The sequence below is a fragment of the Microtus oregoni genome, unplaced genomic scaffold, assembly GCF_018167655.1.
Source record: "Microtus oregoni isolate MIOR12 unplaced genomic scaffold, Mior012 000049F_ref0000343, whole genome shotgun sequence".
Classification (NCBI taxonomy): Eukaryota; Metazoa; Chordata; class Mammalia; order Rodentia; family Cricetidae; genus Microtus; species Microtus oregoni.
In genome coordinates, this window is record NW_024543223.1 from 13,137,491 (window position 1) to 13,158,664 (window position 21,174).

The following is a 21,174-nucleotide window of genomic DNA, read 5'->3' on the forward strand; positions in this document are numbered from 1 at the left end:
TGTGCCAGTGCTCCTTGTGCATGCTCCTCATGCGTGTTAGTGCTCCTCATGTGTGCCAGTGCTCCTCATGAGTGCTAACGCTTCATTCAATTTTTCCTGTTTTATGTAGTCCAGGACCCAGCCCATTAAATGGTGTCCAAACATTCAGAGTGGCTATTCTCACATCAGTTATAGCTCAATTAAGAAAATCCTTCACAGGCATGCCCACAGGCCAACCCAATCTAAACAATTCCTCAGTGAGATCCTTCCCAGCTGACTGTACATTATGTAAAGTTGACAATCAAAACCAACCAGACAGCTGCCCCTGAAGCCTGGAGAGACCTTTTCTCATCCTTTAAGGATCTCCATGAGAAGAGTGTGCATCCCATAAGTGGATAAGAGGCTGAAGTCTGTATATCACTATTAAACTAAGGATAGCAATTGACCACCAACACAATGAGTTCAAAAATGGGTTTCTAGTGCTTGCCCTGGACACCGAAATACTCTTCCAGGACTGGTGGTGTCGGTCAGTAGTTGCTTTGTCTGTCTCAGGGTGAACAAGAACACCTTAACTCTGCCACGTACTCCTTATGCCTATTAAACAGAACATTTGGTGCTCTGCTGCCATCTGGTGGTTACCACTAGAATGTGGGCGTCTGTGGCACAGGGTCATAGAGTTGCTTTCTGTGAGATACTGGTCACAGACAGTCCTGGTAGCACTGAGACGGAGCTATCTCATGCTTTAGAGCACATGGCTTCCCTCACAGCTAGCTGATCCTGCACTGTCCAGGACACAAGATTACCAGCAGCGACCTAATGGATAAGCCCCGTGTCTTACAACCTTAGCACCCTCAGCTGGTGGTGCCTGCGAGGGAATGAGCTATATGACTTGACTAGACAAGATGCTGGATAGATGGTACTGTCTCCTTGTGACCAAAGGACCTCAGGTGGTGGTGTGAGCTGCTGCAGCTGTGCAGAGGTGGCTCCGCATGCAGAGAAACGGGAGGGCCATTGACTCACCATTGTTCAGCAGCCGCTCTGTGGAAGGCACAGAAAAGGGCATTTAACCAAACACAAAGGTGAAACAGACTCGGCTTCTGCCCCGCCACGTGAGCTCCGGGCTCATTCTCTGACCCACGACACACTGGGGACTACTTATTCCTCCCAAGCTCCGGGGCTGCCTCGGCTCTCTGAACTTGTTCTCACAGGAAGGTCCATAGTTTTAAATGCTACTCTAGAGACTTTCCTAATCCCGATTGCTCTCAGCTTGTTCTCTGTGTCTTGTGCACAGGCCCTGGGGCTCGACGTCCACCTGGCTGTCCACTGCTCTCCCCACAAGTCAGACTTCTCAGAACACTTTGTCTTGGTCAACCTTTGTCACCTAGATCCCCTTCTCTGCTTGTCTGCCTGGACAACTCTCCTCTAGACCTGTCTGCGGTAGTAGCCTTTCACGGTTCCTTCAGCTGAATTCCCGTAACTTGCAGTGCTGCCAACCTTCACCTGGTCCCTGTGCTATGCACAATGCCATGTACACAATTTGTGGCACAATGCCATGCTCAAAGTCCTTCGCTGCGTGTTATCGCTTATCTTTGTTTTTAAATGATGCACTTTATTTTGTGTGTATGAGCATTTTGCTTTCATGTCTGTGTGTGTACCATACACATGCCTGATGTCCCCAGAGGTCAGAACTGGATGCCGGAGAGTGAGATAACACGTGGGTGGTGGGAACTGAATCCAGGCCCTCTGTAAGAACAGCGAGTGCTCTTAACCCCTGATTGTATTACACTCTCACGAAGTGGCCATTATTTCTACCTGGATTGAAAGTGAGGGGAAAAAAAACCTGCTGTAAGTGACATCCCTGAAGCCACATGATATTTATTGCGACACCAAATCTGCTCATAAATCTCCCATTCCACGCATAAAGTTAGTCCTTGCTCTGCAGTAAAAGATTAAAAGAGGCTCAACATTGTCCAGCTAATGGCAGCTGAAAGCTGCAGGGAGAAAATCCTGCAGAGATACCAGCTTAGAGCACCCAGTGTGTCCTCTGGAAACAGAGCGGGCAGAGGACAGAGAGGAAGGAAAGGGGCATTTTCTTCTGTGAAGTAGAGGGTGAGTCAAAGCCTGGGGAGTGATGATGAATACAGTTTTGCATGAACTGGTCACGGTCACTCACGAGTTCTTCATCTTTTTAACCTTGAATTCCTAAGGTGCCAACAGATACATAATAGTTTCAGAGAAACTCGAAAACCAAATGTTGCTAGAGGAGCAGCTGCCTGACCTTTTGTATGCCCCAGGATGACGTCAGACAGAAGCTGTTCAGGTGGACAATATCTTTCAAAGGGATGCTTGTGTCCATCAACTGTAATCCCCTCCGGGAACACAGATCTAAATATATTTGCAACAAGCACACTGCAAAGTCTCCCAAGTCTGTGCTCAGCTTGGCTCTTTCATTCAAAGTCACCGTACTCAAACCTCCCTGGATGCTTTCTCACCAGCTTCTCAACTTCCCTTTAAACAAGAGGTTCCCAACCTGTGGGTCACAACCCCTTTGGGGTTGTCAAGATACCCTTTCACAGGGTTTGCATACCAGATATCCTGTATATCAGGGGACACTGAAGTGATTTGATGGTTGGGGTTTCACACAACACGAGGAGCTGTATTGAAGAGTCACAGCATTGGGAAGGTCGAACACCATTGGTGGTTGTTAACAGGGTCAACCGTACCGGTGCCTACACATAGATTCAGTGGAAATTGAGCTGCTGATCATGAGGAGATACTTAAATGCCTCAGTTCTATCGCACTGACAAACGCTCTCTGAGTGCTTACGCACGTCTGAACAGGCTTGCACGATGTGACCAGCCTTTCCACCTGTGAAGTAGCAGAGCACTTTGTCATATCATGCCAGTCCATGTGAGAAATGAACAGACTCCAAGCTCTGGGGGCTTAGCACAGTGAAGACTTCCTTCTGCCTCACATGAACTCCAAAATGGATGTTTCTTTTTTTTTTTATTTTTTTTTATTGAGAAAAGGAGAAAAAAAAACAAGTTTCCACCTCCTCCCAGCCTCCCATTTCCCTCCCCCTCCTCCCAACCTACGCCCCCTCCTCCCACCCTTCTCCCCCTCCCCCCACTCCTTTCCCCCTCCCTCTCCAGTCCAAAGAGCAGTCAGGGTTTTCTGCCCTATGGTAAGACCTAGGACCTCCCACCTCCGTCCATATCTAGGAAGGTGAACATCCTAACTGGCTAGGCTCCCACAAAGCCATCACATTACGTAGGATCAAACCCCCGTGCCATTGTCCGTTGTGTCTCATCAGCCCTCATTGTTCGCCATGTTCAGAGGGTCCAGTTTTATCCCATGCTTTTTCAGTCACAGTCCAGCTGGTCTTGGTGAGGTCTCAATAGATCAGCTCCACTGTCTCAGTGGGTGGGTGCATCCCTCGTGGTCCCGACTTCTTTGCTCATGTTCTCCCTCCTTCTGCTCCTCACTGGGACCCTGGATGTTTCTAATCTCAAGACCACAGTGAGCCATCACCAAACACTTCTTTTGTCAGTAGCAACCAGTCAGACTGTGACAGTGGCTATGGCTAGGTTGATTGTACAGCACGGTTATGACCAATGCCTGTTCTCCATTTCCCTGGGTCAAAGATTCCTTTCCTGAACTTGCCAGGTTTGGCCTGCCTCCAAAGCACTGAAATAGTCTTATTTACCATGGGAGGATGGGTAAAGACATTCGATAGCCATTCTCTTGAGAGATACCCTGCTCACAGACTCCACCAAAACCCAGGGGACAGACTCTTCAGAGTAACTGCTGTCTTATAGAAAAGCACAGAGGTGACTTCATAGCAGACCCAAACATTTGGGGATTCATAGAGAGCCCTTGGAATGAGGACCAGAGATTTATTCCTGAGAGAGCCAAGGACGTCATTCACCCTACGAGCCACCTCTAATACAGGAAGCCTTGAACTTGTTTGAACTAATCAGGAAAAAGAGAAAAGATACACCTCAGGCAGATACTGTTTTGAGCTCTAGCTGCAAATTAGCTTGAAATTTGTCCTAATTTACCTGAGGGCCTAGCACCAGGTGCATTAGATGTGGACCAACAGTCTTTCTCTTGGGGACCGTGAACTCCAAGGTGTCTCGTGAATTTCAGGTCTGTGCTATAACTGTACTGGGTGGAGCCCCTGGCCCAGGTACAGCCTCTGCCTTCAGTTACTCGTTGCGGCTTGGATCTCTTGACACAGTTCCATGAAAGCCACCAGAGAAGCCCGCTGGAGCACTGCTGGGCACTCACAGAAGCGGAAAGTCCTGAGTGGACCTCCAGTTATCCTTTCACTCAGACAGCTGTGCTGTGTTGGGCCCATCGAGTGCTAATGACAGAGTAGGGTACACCAGCCAGTTTCTCGTATTTCATAGGAATGGAGCTTTCCAGAAGGATAAGTCTAGTTCCACAGATCAGTGGTAGTAGTAGCAACAGCAGAGCGTTCTTCCTTACACCCCACCTTCTCTCTGTCTGCCTGTCTGTCTCTCTGCCTGTGTGTGTGTGCACATGTGCATGGAGAAGCCAGAGGTCAACCTCAGGCATCATTCCTCAGTGGCCTCCTTTGGTTTCTTGAGACAGAGCTTCTCTCTTTTCCCTGAATCCAGCAAACCCCAGAGATCTGCCTCTCTCCCCGGCTCCTCAGGGTTGGCTTTTATAAGTGTATACATCACCAAGCCTGGTTATTTTTTTTTAAATGCAGGATATGGGCATGGAACTCAGGCCTTCATGTTTGTTCAACATGCTCTTACTGACTATGATGTCCCCCCAGCCCTCAGAGAACTTCTCTTTACACAGAAAGGCTAAGGCCACATCATTAGGAGTCCACAGAGACAGTTATCTAGCATCTACTCTCAGGACATCACTAAGAATGCTGAGGCTTTCCTTACCACAGGCTCAACCCCACTAACCATCAATAACGCCCTGATGCCACTCTGCCTTGTCAGAGTGAATACTGTACTGGGTACACACAGTCATTCCTTCTCCCTCCCTCCCCTGGAACTCTGTGTAGACCAAGCTCTGCCTCTGCCTCCCAAGTGCTGAAATGACAGGCATGCATCAGCACACCAGACCCAAACTGTCACACCTCCGAAGTCATTCCCTTGTGCACACTGCTCCTTTCTGGACTTTGTTTAACAAGTCTGTGTTCCCTTTGCAACTAAGGGTGACACATTTCTGTCCTGCTCAGAAAGCTAACCTGATGATCAATGACCATCTAGATTTTGAAACATAGAAACAGAAAACCTGCATCATTCTTGGACTGTCAGCCAAAGAAGTCAGTAAGGGACCTATATCCCCATCATTGGGTGTTTATGGCGGGTTGGTCACTGAACTCCTTAAATGCGTGTGTGTTTACATATGCATTCTTCTCCTCTCCAGTCTTTGTACATTCTGTAAATTAAAAGGTTGCATACCTTGTTGTGATTTGAAACTACACATCCAAGGTGAGAACACCGGATAGGAAATGTCACAGGAGGAGATTGTTCTTTGTATTTGGAGACAGCAAAGAACTGTTATTGTGTCTTGACTTATGCTCCTTCCAAACCATCTGGAAGAGAATGGCCCCCAAAGGGAGTGGCACTATTAGGAGGTGTGGCTTTTTTGGGTAGGTGTGGCCTTCTTGGAGGAAGTGTTAGGGAGGGTGGGCTTTAAGGTACCCTTTGTGCAAATTTCACCCAGTGTGGCAGACAGTTCACTTCCTGTGGATGAAGATGTAGAACTCTCAGCTCCTTCTCCAGCACCATGTCTGCCTGAGGAAAATGGACTGAACCTCTGAAACTGTAAGCCAGCCTGAATTAAAAGTTTTCCTTTATGAGAGTTGCCATCATCATCGTGTCTCTTCACAGCAATAGAAACTCTAACACACCCTGAGCTGTGCCCTGAGCTGTGCTTCTTTGGAGATGGGATGGGGCTTTTAAGGAAGCGGATACTTTTGAAGCGGTCAAGATAAGAGATTAAAATGGCATTGTCAGGGAGATTGGATCCTACCTGATGGTGTTCCATAAGAGGCATCTGGGACACAGACCCAAAGGAAAGAGCCGTGAGGACACTAGGAGAAAGCACCCATCTGCATGCAAGGGCACGAAGCCTCACACAACACCAGCTTACTACATGATGCCTTAAAGCACCAGAATCTGACCTGTGAGAAAAGAAATCCATTGCTAAGTCGCCCAGCCTGTGGTGTGTTTGCCTTGGGAAGTTTAGGGAGTTAAGGCAGGAGCCACAGGCACAAAGGATACATGATGAAGACAGAGCTTTACTTGTGAGTCTGCAGACTGCATCTGCTTCTGTACACAGTGATGCACGCCTGAGAGCTGACAGTATTATCTCTGCATGCTGGACTGTGGGTGATTCTCTCTCTACTGTTCTATTGTGTTTGAAGTGCGTGTGTGCACCAGCTGCACAGAGGACAAGGGAATGCAACAGAGAGAAGCAGAGGAGGCAGCCTAGGGTCAGTGTGTGTGTGTGTGTGTGTGTGTGTGTGTGTGTGCACCAGCTGCACAGAGGACAAGGGAATGCAACAGAGAGAAGCAGAGGAGGCAGCCTAGGGTCAGTGTGTGTGTGTGTGTGTGTGTGTGTGTGTGTGTGTGTGTGTGCCAGCTACACAGAAGACAAGGGAATACAACAGAGGGAATCAGAGGAGGCAGCCTAGGGTCAGTGTGTGTGTGTTTGTGTGTGTGTGTGTGTGTGTGTGTGTGTGTCTACACACAGGTTTGGGGCTTGAGTAGTTTACATTTTTCAAACTATAGTGATTTTTTTTCTACAATTAATTGCCTCTTGTATGGGCACAGCCTTCTTTATCAGCAGTAGGCTATGTAGCAGAGATTTCTCAACAGGTCTGTTGCCCCAGAGCTCCCACTGTTTCTTGTTGTGGTGGATTATAGGTATGTACCACCAGGCCTGGTAAAACAGTGTCTTCATTAGGGCTGAACATCTGAGATTCCAAGAGCCAGCAGGCTGAGAAGGCAGGTTGCCTGCGCTCCATCAGCTCTGTGTGGTGGGTGAGTTCATCCTGGAGAGCAGTGGGATAAACATGCAACACAAGGGGAGCTGGAGAGATGGCTCAGAGGTTAAGAGCACTGGCTGCTCTTCCAGAGGTCCTGAGTTCAATCCCCAACAACCACATGGTGGCTCACAACCATCCATAATGAGATCTGGTGCCCTCTTCTGGCCTGCAGGCAAACATCCAGACAGAATACTGTATACATAATAAATAAATCTTTAAAAAAAATGCAACAAGAGCCCAAGTCTGCACTGTGCTCATCACAGGCACAGTGCAGACTTGGGCTACTCAAGGAAGTCACACTCACGCCTCATTCCTCAAGCTCCCTTATACTGACATGAATCAGGGCTGCGGGCTCACGTGGAAAGGCTTGGTATAAAGCTATGCTTCTCACTGCGGTCACACTCACTTCGACCAGCTTTCCTCACTGATCACTTCTGGGAAGGTCACCCCCAGTAAGTACAACCCACCACAGAGGGGAACTGACCAAACTCCAGAGGCTCCATTCATCCACGCTTTATTTCAGATCCCAGAATCATGAGTTCTTGCCCCTCATTTTAGAACCCCACTAATAATCAGATGACACAGAACTTACGGCCCACCCTCACAAATCAGAAAGTGTGCCACGAAACCGTGAACCAGGACTGGCATCTGTGAAAACCATTCCGCTTCCGGCTGAGCGATGCTTCCTTCTCTCGAGTTCTCTCTGTTCTGAATTTGCCAGTCGTGTCAAGCAGGCATCTTCTTGTCCAACAGGCAGACTGGCAACCAGCAGAGGGAGATCCACGAGGAAGGACGGGCCTGCTGCAGGGCTCACACACTTTCGATGCATATAGAGTCTTCTCCACAGCCCAACCCAAAGGGAACTTCATTTAGGAGAAAAATCTAGAGTATTCATTTGTGTAAAAAAAAAAAAACTGACTGTGGTAGAAGAGTATATATACAATTTACTATATGCAAAATACACTTTTTTTTTTGTAAACTGGTTTGTGTTTAGCACACTCCACATTTGGAAGTAAGTTAGGTACGCAGCTATGACATCCAAAGAGCTGGCTCAAAGGTGAATGTATCCAGGGGGACCAAGAGGCCCCATATATTTTAGTGTCTAATAGAAATTCAGTGTAAAAAAAAGTTAAAAACAGGGGAGAGTCATCCTTGGATAGCGATGGACACGGGGATTATGGCCATGACTGTTCGTTCCTGACAAAGTGCTACCCAAAGACCACCGGTGCCATGTTCTCAGTGCCTGCCTGAGTCTCCACATTTGCCACCTTGATTCCTTCTGGACTTGGAAAGTTCTAGAAGACTCAGAGACTATCCAAAGTCTGGGATCCTTTCCACTTTGACTGTCTTAACACTGAAACGGGAATCAAACATAATTTTAGAAACTGGCTTTGAGTTACAAAAGAAAGCAAGAATGCAGAATCCTAAAATGGTTCTGTCAGGAACCAAAGAACTGCAGGAAACATGAACTTATTCAAGAGGCAGGTGGGCTGGCCTTGTGGGCACCATCTCATCGTTAGAGTGGAGTAGTTTACTTTCAGATGTAGATCAAGGAAATACATGTTCACACAAGTGTTCATTGTAACACAGTGTGTTAGCACATGAAAAAACTCTCAACTCCATAACCCAATGTACATGTGAATATCTAACAGCTTATTATTTTTGCTACATATAAAAACATCTAATTTTATACCGTATGTATCCAGACATAATCACTGTATGCGTGTATATCTACATTTATCTACATACACACATTATCTAGTCACATAACTGGATTCTGTGTAATTAAAGGCATGTTATAGAATCTATATACTTATTTAGATTTTCCACTTAACATGTTAGAATTACCTGTGTTTTGGTGTTTTAAAAACTAAAAACAATAGCCCTATAAAGTCATTGATATGAAAGCATCACACTTACCTCAAGCAATTTCCATTTCAATTGTCAGTAACGAGATGGGCTAAAAACAAAAACAAAACAGAGAACTGTAGCAGTCTGGGCTAGGCTGCAGGTGGTCCTGTCACCTTCATGCTCAGAAGTAGGATGTGACTAGAGTCACAGACGAATACAGATTAAACCCCAGAAGGTTTAGCAAGGAAAAAGAATGCCAGATAAAGCAGGTTGCTCTCGCATCTGTCTGCGCTGCATTTTAAAGGAAGACGAGAACAGAGTGAAACAAACTCAGACACATCCATCCATTCTATGGCGAAGAAGTCACAGTCACTAGGAACGTGCGTGTGGTAAGAGTCACTGGGGACTTGTGTGCAGTACATTTAGAATAGCAAAAAGCAGATGATGGCAGATGACTCTTGGCCACAATGGCTTCCTGAAGCTCTGCAGGGATCTTGCTGGACTCTGCATGTATGAGCCCAGATGTGTATGTATCCCGTAAGCAGCTTTCTAACTATCAACCAGTGCTAACCCCACCATCCTCTCATATTTCTTCAAGACCATGACCTTGACCCCTATGAAGAATTTGTGCAAGGGGAGAGGGTAGGAGAACCCCATGTGGAGGGTGTGAGTTTTCAGTCTGGTACACCCAGTTCATCACAGAGCAAAAGACCGGCACAGATGGAGCAGGTGTAGGCAGGGACACTGTAGGAGAGATACGGCAGGTGGGCCCTTTGCACTTCTCCCAAAGCATCTGCAAGCACACTGCACAAAGCCTAACCTCTGCAGCTCAATAACAGGGCATGAATTTGAAGACATATTTCATAGAAACAGTATGGTATATGTTCCCCAATGTGATTTGTTAGTGTTAGATGGGAAAACATCAAGCAGGGTGTGGTGGCTAATGCCGGTAATCCAGCTCTTGGGAAACTGCTGCAGGAGGATTGCCAGAGTTCCAGGCCAGCCGGGGCTGCAAAATTCAGACCCGTTGGAAAGGATTTAAATGGTGCCATCTCCAGCTGAGCAGACCAATACTTGCTGTGATGGTAGTTTGATGGGATTTAGAACCACCATGGATACACACCTCTGGCCATGTCTGTGATGGATTTCCTAGATGAGGTTAAGTGAGGTGGGAAGACCCCGCCCTAAATGTGGGTGGCACCTTGCTACAGGTTCACAGTCCTTAACAACAACAAAAGCCAAATACTAACATTCATGTAACTTCTTCCTCATCGTGGATCCAATATATCCAGCAGCCCCATGTCCCTGCCACTGGGACTGACTGTACCTTGGCAGTGTTAGATAAATTCTTCCTTCTCTAAGTTACTTGTGCCAGGGAGCTTGTTACAGCAGATGTACCTCCCCAGAGGAAAATGCCTCTCCTTGGTGCAGACCATGTAGGAGGCAGAATTAGCCCTATGAAGAACACCTCAGGCTTCAGTGCGTATAGGAAAGCCCATTGCTCTTTTTTCTGTAGGCAAAAGCACATGAACCACCACAGGGCCATGACGTAGACTTAGTAGAGGCTGTGAGTGTCTGTGTCTGTGCAGTTGAATAGTAAAGATAAAGGGAAACCAGATCAGATCTGTTTTTGAAACTGAGTATGCCACTAACAATATGCATCTTACTTATGAAGACTTTTCCCTGCCCAGCTCCCCATATAGTAATAACAGCTTGGTCAAACTGACCCTACCTTGGTTAAGTGTCAGTGTGTGCCTTGATTGACACAAGGATCTCTTGAAGGGACACACATCTTCATGAAACACTGACCATGCTTGCCCTCAAACCTCTCTTTGCCCAGGATACAGGCAGCGTGTCAGGGCTGAAGTGGGATCACCTTACCAAGTCCATGTGAAGGGAGAAGGTAGCCATACTTATGTTATAGAAGGTCTTCTAGGGGTCTTCCCTATGATCCATGGCTCTGTGGGTCATGAGGGGAGGCTGAGTGGCACTGGCTCAGCTGATAGGTTGGCAAGGCACCTTGATTTATTACGTTTGACTCACGTTTAGATTCTATCAGAATCAGCCATGTAATAAGAGCATCCCCGCTATCATGAACTACAAACACTAGGATAGGGGACTGCACTATAAGAGTGAACTCTGACCCTCACAGTTTCTAGGCAAGTAGAACTCTCATTGACATATAGATGTGGAAACTGAGAATTAATGTCATTAGCATTTCACGATGGCACAGTTAAACAGTGAAAATTTACCCCAATCTAGAGCCCAGAGTCTTCTCACAGGAGTTGGGGGTCTCGTTGAGGCTGGAATGACTGTGTCTATAGAGCTTCTGAGGTGCCACTCTCTCATCTTCAGAAAATAAACAGGCCTAGTCTGTGTTCTCCTCCCTGCCCAGATGAGCCGGCAACTCAAGAGGCCCGCCAGACCCCCACATACAGTGGGCACTCAGGATCAGGAGACCGGCCAGGTCCCCACAGGACAGTGGGCACTCAGGATCAGGAGACCCGCCAGGTCCCCAGGACAGTGGGCACTGAAGAAAGAGGGTAGGTCTTAGTGTGAGTGTCACTGAAAAAATTCGCTTCTGTGACATATGAAGGATCTTTCAGTTTTGGGGGACTTACATTATTGAAAATCAAGACAAAGCAAACAATATCTTCAACCTGTCTTTGGAGCCATCTTACTGCCTAGAGAGCACAGAGGGAGGACTTCAGGCACTAACAAAGCCCTAGCTTCCTCTCCCAGGAGTGTGGAGTGCTGGGTCCTTCCCAGACACACCTTCAAAGGGATACCAAAAGCAGAATCATCACAAAATCACCCGGAAGCACTAGGTATTTAACACTGCTAGAGCATCCCAGCTGCTTTTCCTATTCTCTACTGCAATCACTTCCTCCTCTTCAGGAAGTCAGATCCAAGCTTCAGCAAGGCTTAATGTGTTCCTGTTATACAGATGTGAGCTGCTAAGTCAGGAGAACCACTAGCCCAGAGAACCAAGTGTTTTGCCCTAGAGGCAGATACCTGTGGGTCTGAGTGGGGACTCCGTATTTCATTATGTTTATCTCACCATGTTTAAGGAAGACGTCTGGCCCTCTTTTACACCCAAAGGCTCAGGACCAGGGCATGGCATGGCAGGGCAGGTTCAAGGATGAGAAGTGGTGAGTGCCTAGCAGGCATGTCTAAATGATAACCCTACGGGTCTTAGGTTAGCTAAGAAAGCAAGCCATTACAAAACTGTGAAGCTACTGAAAGGCTCATGAGATTTCTGGTTTGTTTTCATTTTGTAACCTTTGTTTGGAACTTGTAATTTTTTTGTTTGTTTGTTTGTTTTGAGACAGTGTTTCTCTGTGTAACCCTGGTTATCCTAGAACTTCCTCTGAAGACTAGGCTCACCTTGAACTCACAGAGATCCTCCTGCACCTGCTTCCCCAGTGCTGGGATTAAAGGTGTGTGCCACCACTGCCTTACCCAGACTGTGTGATTCTTGAGTGTGAAGTTTGCAGATGAGGATCATGTCAGTACCAAAAACTGGACACTTTTGTGTGCAGACTTTGACTTCACTTCTAAATGGCAAAGTGTTCACAGCAGCATAGGAGCACCGAGAGGTTCATGGCTCTCAGAGACAATCCTCCCACTGGCAAGCTGACTCGGCTCTCCCTACTGGAAACATTGCATGGATGTGGTGGACTCTGCCAGACCTCCTAGAACTTTCAGCCCCATGCTCCCGGCGCTGTACTGCTATACCCTCTTCTAAGATGGGCTTGTCACGGGCTTGTCGCCAGCTGCAGGGCAGTCAGCAGAGGATCCTTCCACCAGAACTCCCATGGCACAACTTTTTGCCAACTGGTCCACCCAAGGGGCTCTACCTTCCCAGGTAGACCAGATCCCACAGCGGAGGGAGATGGGGTGCAAAGGCCGCATCTGGCCCCTGAGGGTGACTTTTAACAGGTCATACTTGCTTCAGAACTCCCCGCAGCTGAGATAAGGCTGCGACATGTCTTTCTAGACTTCTGATCTTTCCTTTCACAACTATGGACCCTCGCACACATTTGTACCCCAAATTCCATCTCAGCATCTTTGCCAGGGACCCAGCCTTCCACACCCTCCCACCCACACAGGTCTCTCTCCAGCACCTTCTATGCAGCCTCAATGAAATGTTCAGCATGAGAGCAGGCATTTGGTGATGTCAGCACCAGAAGTCAGTTCTGCACACTTAGCAGGTCCTCAAAAAAACTGATTCTGGGGTGTCATTGGTAGGAAAGAGCTCACATCTGGCCTGCAAAATCTCAGCTAAGATATGTGAGACACCCTCTAGGCTCTCCATGCTAGGAAGGAGGAGGCCAGTACACAATGCAGGACAGCCAAGGCACTGTCTATGTGCTCTGGACCAAGTCTGATAAACTGAGATTTGCCCTGAAGCGACCTCACAACACAGCATCCTAGCATCCAAGTTCAGCACACTGTCAGAAAAACAGATGCATATCCCCCACTTCAGAGCCTTACTGACCCCCGCTTTATCATCACCACTTCAGCTACGGCTGGAACATCTGAATAGCAATAAGTTTATAAATAGAGATTCTGACCATCCAGATGATGGTATCATGAAGCTGGGGTGGGAGGACCACTTTGGGCATGAAACCCCAGAGAACTCACAGACCCCCACAACATGAAGACACAGTGAGGATAGCAAATGCCATCTATGAAAAATCTGCCCTTATCAGAAACAGAATGTGGTGGCGCCTTGGCCGCCCATTCCCCAGCCTACAGAACCATGCGGAAGAAATATCTGGTCTTTATAAGCCATACTGCTTACTGTGCTTTGTTATAGCAGTTCAGACATCGAAACAATACCTCTCCCCACATATGACCAGCTGAAGGAAGAGATTCTTATTTTAAACTTTTGGAATGTTCCAAGTTGTAAGTTGGAGGGGGGAAAACCCTTTTATCCTTCTGAAAGGAGAAATTCTACGGACTTTCTTGTTCCCGTTCCTCGTGAGATCAGCACGTCTGCTGTCTCTAGGAAACGTGGCTAAAGATGACGATGCCCCTGACTAGAAAAGGGCATCCTATGTGGCAGCACCTGATGAGGAGCCCACGCTGGTGACTTCCCTCAGTGTGGTGTCTATTCTTTTAAGGGGAAATGTCCCACGTGGAGCATGGGGCTTCTAGGACAGCAGGATTCCCCGTGTACCATTGTCTGACTCACTCCTTTGCAACTGGGGTGGGGGCAACATCCCCTGGGGTGCTGACCATTGGCTTGGCGCTGCCTGTGTAGACATGGGGAGGACCACAGAAAGTCTGCCCTCTAGTGGATGTGTTTGTCTGAAATTTTAGTGGGGTGCAGCAGAATTCACTTGGCAGGTAACACTCAGAGTTATCTGGCAAATCCAGACTCACATAGGAAACTCCAGGGAGCATTAAAGCACAAGAATTTTGAAAGAAAAGCTTGAGTTCTTTTTCTGCTTGATTATAGTTAATTTACCAGAGAGAAAGAAAGGAAGCAAAGGAGGGAGGAAGGCAGAAAAGGTCTTTAAGTCACTACTTGGTGATTTGGGGTAGAGGGGCTAAGTAAAGGTGTGCACGCATGCAACCCGTTAGGGTCTAGAGTCCCTCATAGCATTTGAAGATGGCATTCAGCCAGAGGCTACCCCATTTCACTGCTGAGGAATCCACTGAAGATTTAGATAATCGGCATCGTGGAATGCTATGTGGAGTGTGACCAGAGCTAGCCAGGGACAGTGCAGTGGCATGCAGAGGGAAGTGAAGGGCATCAGAGCATGCAGAAGGCTCGGTGTCAGGTCCAGCAGAGACAAGAAGGCTCACCCCAGGCTAGGCATGCACTCCAGGCTTTCTTTTACCTTGTCATAACGGGATTGTGAACACCATATAAGTGATCTTTATGATAACCATTACTACCGTTTTCCAAACTGCAACAAAAATAAATACACCAGAAACACCAAGTTACCTCTAGGGTGAAGCATTCATGCTGTGGATCACAAAGACAATGTAAAGGCTACAATGTAAAGGACAATCTGGGTCACAGATTGTCCCGTCTGCAAAGGTGGTTTGAGGATGTGCTATATGCCCATCTTCCCTCTTTCGAAAACCACAAATGGAAACAGTGGCTTCCCAGAGCGATACGTCTAATGTATAAAACGCTCATTTGCTCCATTCGTTAGCACCTTCTATGCGCCAACCCTCTTTCTAAGAGGTGCTGCAATTCATCTCTACCCAGACTTCTCTGTTGTTCTTATGTCATATTATTAACTTAACTACAGGTCTACCATGTAGTAGAAACCTCCCCCATCCCATCTGTGAAGATAATTTTTTAAAAAGGCTTACTTTTTCATGGGGACAGTTTCAACACTATAAAATATAAAAAGGGGAGACAGGGTTATTTGTTTGTTTGATCACTGCGAAGGCCATGATCTACACCCTCCTCCCCGTGCCCCCATTCCCAGTGTTTTCACTGCAGTCCGGGCTAACAGTTCAGATTACAGAGATGACAAGAGAAGATGAGAAGGGAAAAGCAAACATACAAGTTCAACAGACACAAAGCAAAGGGCAGGCGGCAGCGCGGGTGGGGGGGGGGGCGGAAAGTGGTAACAACGGTTATCATAAAGTGAAATGCCATGTTCCCGAGACAGGCGAGCTGAAAACAGAAGAAGGCTGGTTAAAGACGCTGAGTAAAGAGGAAGGAAACAGAATCATAAGATTGGTTATAAACAAACAAAAACAAGACCACCGCCACCACCACCACCACCAGCAGCGGAAAGGGGACAACCCAGGACTTAAGCAGGAGCCAATTGTTCTCTTGAGGACTGGCCTTTGGTGGCTCTCGGGGGACAGTGCTGCACACAAACACCCCACACTCACTCGTCATATATGTCCTCGGAATCCATCCTGCGATAGTACTTGGCCAGCTTGACAGCGATGATCACAGCAGGAAGCAAGAGCGCCGTGGCTTGTCCGATGCCGAACCAGAACAAATTCTGGGGATTAAGACAACAACAACGGTCAGGAGAAATAAATGCTTGGGGACAGATAATAGGAGAGACCATTCGCTATGGGAAGAATTCCTTTTGCAATTTTTAAAACTCTTATTCTGGTCTCAAAATCAACTGTGAACCTAGCAGGAACCAGCCACAAAGGACACTGGGAAAGGTTATTGTAACGGAGATAATCTTTCCGCAGGGCAAGCAGGTGAGAGCCCAGGTTCTTGCTTATTTTCTAAGAGAGGAACAGAAGCATCTACGTGGTGAAACTAAGATTTGGTCTAACACAGTCAGAAAACACCTAATCACACATCACACAGTGTATCTTCGTTAGGCTGGCTGTCTAACCAAGACAGCTGGCAGCCAGCAAGCCCAGGTTTAACTGTCATTCCATGTAGTTCAATGTAAATATGAACAGTTGGCTTTTCTGATTTTTTTTTTCTACATCTGAATAGTCAACACATTGGCAACTTCAATCTACAGAGCCAGGGCTGGGCTACCTCCCCGAGAGCTGGTCAGAAAGGCTCCTGAGATCTCCAAAACAACACAGGCATTTGCCATGGCTGTTGGGCGCAAACCAGACTGAACGGTAAGACTCCGCCACTATCGCCACACACACTGGTTATAGGACTTAGAGAAAGCAGGCTGGAACTGGACTAGAACTTCACCCTCATAGTGCCAGAGGGGCTGTGCAGGCTGCTATGGGAGCATTGTTCTCAAAAGTCTTATTCAGCGTGGCTCCTGTGTGTAGCACTCTCTGCAGACCAGAGCAGATGTACCCACAGGGGCAACAGAGGCAAGTCCGGGATGGGGCAACCAACCTGTTTCTAACTGGATTGGAAGCCTGCTCTGCAAGAGATAATTCATATTGAGTCCTGGAAACACAGTCGGAGCCTGTGCCTGGAAGGGTGCAGGCCCTGATGAGGAAGCTACTGTCGTAGCTCTGCTAAACAGACATGATATGCTCATAAAATTACCTTCTAAATAATTATATTTATCCTTATTTGTTGGTGCCACTGTCAGTTTTGGACAGAAAGGCTTCTTCTTTCAGTGAACAAAGGTAGCTAAAGATTGTCATGATTGGCCAAAATCACAATGTGGCTTTTGAATGTCCGACCATCAATGCTGCATCTGTATCACTTCCACCAAGGCTCAGGAAATCTCTCGGAGGAAGGTGAAGACAGAGGCTGGGAGAGCGGATGGTGTGGGGTGCTGTGGAACCCCACCTTCCATGCATGACATGGCTGTGACAGTCTCCAACAAAGCAGAGCTGTGTTCCCTGCGCAGGACTGCACAAGGCTGGACCCGTCAGCATCCTGCCATGGAGAGGGTGGGGCTCATGAAGCCCAGGCCTCCCTGGGAATTTATAGGCAGTTAATGGTTGACGGGGCTAAGAAAAACCACTTTCCTTGGTGGTATACCACTGGTAAGGGTGTCCACACTTTTCTCAATAACCCTTCACCATGTCCCTGGAAACAACCCCAATGAAAACCAAGAGGAACTGGTTGGGAAAAGGAAGGTGAGCAGAGTGATGGGTGGGGGACAAGGGAAGATGACGGTGGCACCGCTCTCGCTCCTGATCTTCAGAAAAGGGACAGTGATGTCATAAAGCTGTAAAACTCTCTGAACAAGGTGGAAAATGTAGAGAACTATTAATAACACAATGGGGGCGGGGAGAACACATTTACGCAATATGTCTTCTCTTTTTGAAAGATGAAGTTCTTACCAGAGGGTCAGCGGCATAGCTACACAGAACACCACTAACAGCGGAGTCCATCGCAGTGACCACGGGTTTGCAGGATGTCATCTTCTCTGTGATCTGTGGGATGGAAAACAGGCAAATGTGCACTGCGGCTCACAAAAATTCATGCCGTCAGATGTGACCCCTGACTGGCTTCAGAGGAGCATCCAGAAGTGTGCATCTCGGGAGAGTCCTGGAAGCCCTGGAGCTGGCAGCCGATGAGCCGATGAGGAGGTCTACAGCTAGCACAATTACAGCCATTTATAGCAAGACTCTTGTCCTCTTAAGCTGCCATTTTCCTCATTTGTTGTCTAGAATATTAAGACTCGTCTTGCAGAACTTCTGGGGAATGAAGACGTGCACATGCCCAGCCTAGTGCTGCAGGGTTCTTTTATCTGGCGAAGGAGTGGGCATCAGATGAAGGAAACCGTATAGCAAAAGTGAGCCAGGGGGATTAGGGAGAGGTGTTCTCCCTTATGGGAAGGCTGGCCCCAAAGGTTTTGGTTCCCCGTATCCAAACCCTCTTGAGGTAGGCGAGTATAAGGAAATTTTGGCAATACAGGACTCCACTTGGCTTGAACTATACACTAGCCCTTCACTCATCATGTGCTTAGTCACCTGGGACCCCCCACTGCATTGGCTGAGCTGTGCACACACACCCCACCCCAAACAACAGTGTGTCACTCCACCATAGCAACCTTCTTATAAACTCCCTGTGTTCAATCAGAAATGTCCTAGAACATACCTTGAGACTCAAAGGAGTGGTGGAGAAATGGGAACCCAGCCTGGGCTGATTTGGGGCTTATTCACAATAGGGCAAATCGTATGCACAAGACAGCGAACCATAGGCACAATACAGTAAGCCACGTGCACAATACAGCAAACCGTGTGCACAAAAATGGCAAGCCGTATGCACAATATGGCAAAGCAAACCACATCCTCTGAGTGAACATCTAAGGGAAACCCCTACTCCTTATGCTTCTGTATAGTTGGAAGTGTACATGATTAAAGTCAGACACAACATGGAAAAGGATGTGAGAAGTGAACGAAGACTTTAAACCTTCAATTAAAACAGAAAATCACTCCCCCTACCCCAACAACTAACTCTACCTTCTGGACCCCATACAAGGAAGCCTTAACGAGTAGCCAGCTCACTTTGGGCAGCCTGCCTTGGATAGCCTGCAGCATCCTGTGCTCTCACTGTGCCACTGAGTAAAATCCTAGCTATTTTTCTGTTTGCTTATGTGGTTCCTCATTCAAAACATGGAGGAGCTGGAGCATGCAGTCTGGGCAGACACTTTTGCTTATCTCCCACCGAAATCTCCAGGGTTTTAATCTCCTTCAGATTTATGCCAGACGATGACTCTCCTGAGAGGTGGCGCCCTTTATGTTCATAAAAGACACAGCTACTTACGGCATACAAGACCCACTGCAGGTAGTGTTCAAAGTAGCCTACTATTGTTTTCGCAAACTTCTTCGTTTCCTAGAAGAAATCAAAGATCGGAACCATTATTAAAGTGACTAGCGCGTACTTAATGGACATAGCTACTTCATCCTGGAATACTCACACGGCACTTGATCTACACACGTGCTTAAGAAAAGAAAACTTACTTCAATAACAATAGAGGAAATGTTACTGATGAGGAAATTCTGAGCAGAATCCAAAGACATGATGGTCTTGTTCACCCTCTCCTGGAAAACATAACAATTGGAAGGGGAACAATTAATTAATTAGGCAATTTGCAAATCAATTAGAGTCCTATGGAGGCTGTTTCCCATTCACCTGACTCAAAATCTTTAGGTTCTGGATGCTCCTCTGTATAATGGAGCGGTACCATCATACAGCCCATGCCATCTGCTTGGGCACATTAATATCTGAGTCACTATGGCTATCCTTGAACTCTCTCTGCAAACCAGGCTTGCCTTGAACTCAGACCTGCCTGTCTCTGCCTCCTGAGTGCTGGGATTAAAGGTGTGTGCCATGACCACCTGGCTCAATTAACCTTTTGTGGCAAGGAAGGGGGAGGTTTACTGAATGTGTAAAAATTTTTCTGATCATTTCTTGATGTGGGAGTGATTTCTTATTAATAAAGAAACTGCCTAGACCCATTTGATAGGCCAACCCTTAGGTAGGCGGAGTAAACAGAACGGAATGCTGGGAGAAAGAAGCTGAGTCAGGGAGTCGCCATGGTTCTCCCACTCCAAACAGACGCAGGTTAAGATCTTTCCTGGTAAGCCAGCTCGTGGGCTACACAGATTAATAGAAATGGGTTAGATCAATATGTAAGAGCTAGCCAATAAGAAACTAAAACTAATGGGTCAGGCAGTGTTTAAAAGAATACAGTTTCCGTGTAATTATTTCGGGTAAAGCTAGCCATGCGGGCGGCCGCGTGCCAGGGACGCAGCCCTGCCGCTCGTAACACAACAATTTCTCCCTAAAGAATACAGGACAGCAGCTAGTTAAACCACGTTGCGACTGCATTAAGTGCTGTACAGAAACTAGAGATTGTTTCAGTACACCAGAAGGTGTACCAATGTTGGTCACACATACTGTGCAGTTGATGTAAGGGACTTGAGAACTCATGGCATGTCCTGAAAGCCATCCACTTCTCTACCTCATGATGACAATTGTTGTGGCCAAGTGACTTGTTTTAGCTGATGGACCGGAGGACAATGGCAGTATTCTGAGCAGCGGCTTAAAGGCAATCCTACACCAATCCGTGCTCTTGCTCATGCCCCAAGCTTGTGTTGGCTGTTAACTGTTTGATAACTGAAACGCTCCTCCTCAACACCACAAACAGTAAGTCTCTCTGGGGGTGTCCCCTTTTGGTGGACTGGATGAGCCTGGCCCAACAGGCTCATATGTTTGAAAATGTGGTCTCTAGCTGCTGGAACACTTTGGGAAGGATTAGGAGGTGTGGCCTTTTTGGGGGAGATGTTTCACTGGCGGTGGGAAGTTTAAAAAGCCCATGCCCTTCCCAGTTAGCACTTTCTCTGTCTTTTCCTCCCTCCCTCTCTCCTTCTTTCTTTCCTCCTCTCCTCTGCTTGTTTGTGGATCAGATGTAAGCTCCAGTACCAAGCCCATCTGTCTACTGCCATGCTCCCACCAGCTGCAACAAGAGCCTGCTCTTCCAGGCTGAGGTTTTAGGGGAGGGTGATTAGAAAAGCCTGTGGCTTGCCTAGCAGTGATGGTGAACAGGGCCGAGACCACCATTGATATGCAGCTCAATCTAAAGCAACCATGCTTAAGGTCACCTCCTACACAGCGAGACCCAGACTCTTGAAACTTGCACTCACAGAAGCACTTGGGAGAAGGGAAGCCATGGGAAAACCAAGTTTGGTATTTAAAATTCTCCCAACACCTCCTTTTAACTTAAACTACTTATGAAAACCAATACCTCTGAAACTCTAGGTGTGATGTTTGATAACAAAACCTCATGAAAGAAGATGAAACCCTTACCGGCAACTTCTCGCTCATGCGCTCAAGTGTCTGGATACTTTGTTTTAAAGTATTCTGATGAGGGAAAAGAAAAGCATTTCAAAGAAAAGCTTATCCAAAGCATCAAGAACAC

The 21,174-nt window shown here is 47.2% G+C and overlaps 1 protein-coding gene across 7 annotated transcripts in view; it reads right to left on the reverse strand.

Moving 5' to 3' along the window:
• Positions 1 to 7,519: 7,519 nt before the first annotated feature.
• Prom1 (prominin 1) overlaps positions 7,520 to 21,174 on the reverse strand; it is a 99,299-nt gene continuing 85,644 nt past the window's right edge. For 2 of the 7 annotated variants that reach the window (XM_041636284.1, XM_041636285.1), the window contains exons 19-27: positions 21,063 to 21,116; positions 19,214 to 19,294; positions 19,017 to 19,085; positions 17,588 to 17,680; positions 15,743 to 15,858; positions 15,209 to 15,232; positions 14,725 to 14,793; positions 8,942 to 8,981; positions 7,520 to 8,375 (exon numbers count right to left, since the gene is read on the reverse strand). In XM_041636284.1, coding sequence (XP_041492218.1) covers positions 8,966 to 8,981; positions 14,725 to 14,793; positions 15,209 to 15,232; positions 15,743 to 15,858; positions 17,588 to 17,680; positions 19,017 to 19,085; positions 19,214 to 19,294; positions 21,063 to 21,116 — 522 coding nt within the window. In that variant the 3' untranslated portion in view covers positions 7,520 to 8,375; positions 8,942 to 8,965. Of the gene's footprint in view, positions 8,376 to 8,941; positions 8,982 to 14,689; positions 14,794 to 15,208; positions 15,233 to 15,742; positions 15,859 to 17,587; positions 17,681 to 19,016; positions 19,086 to 19,213; positions 19,295 to 21,062; positions 21,117 to 21,174 lie in introns of all 7 variants that reach the window. The other 5 variants (XR_005972705.1, XR_005972704.1, XM_041636286.1 and 2 more) reach the window with 5 other exon arrangements.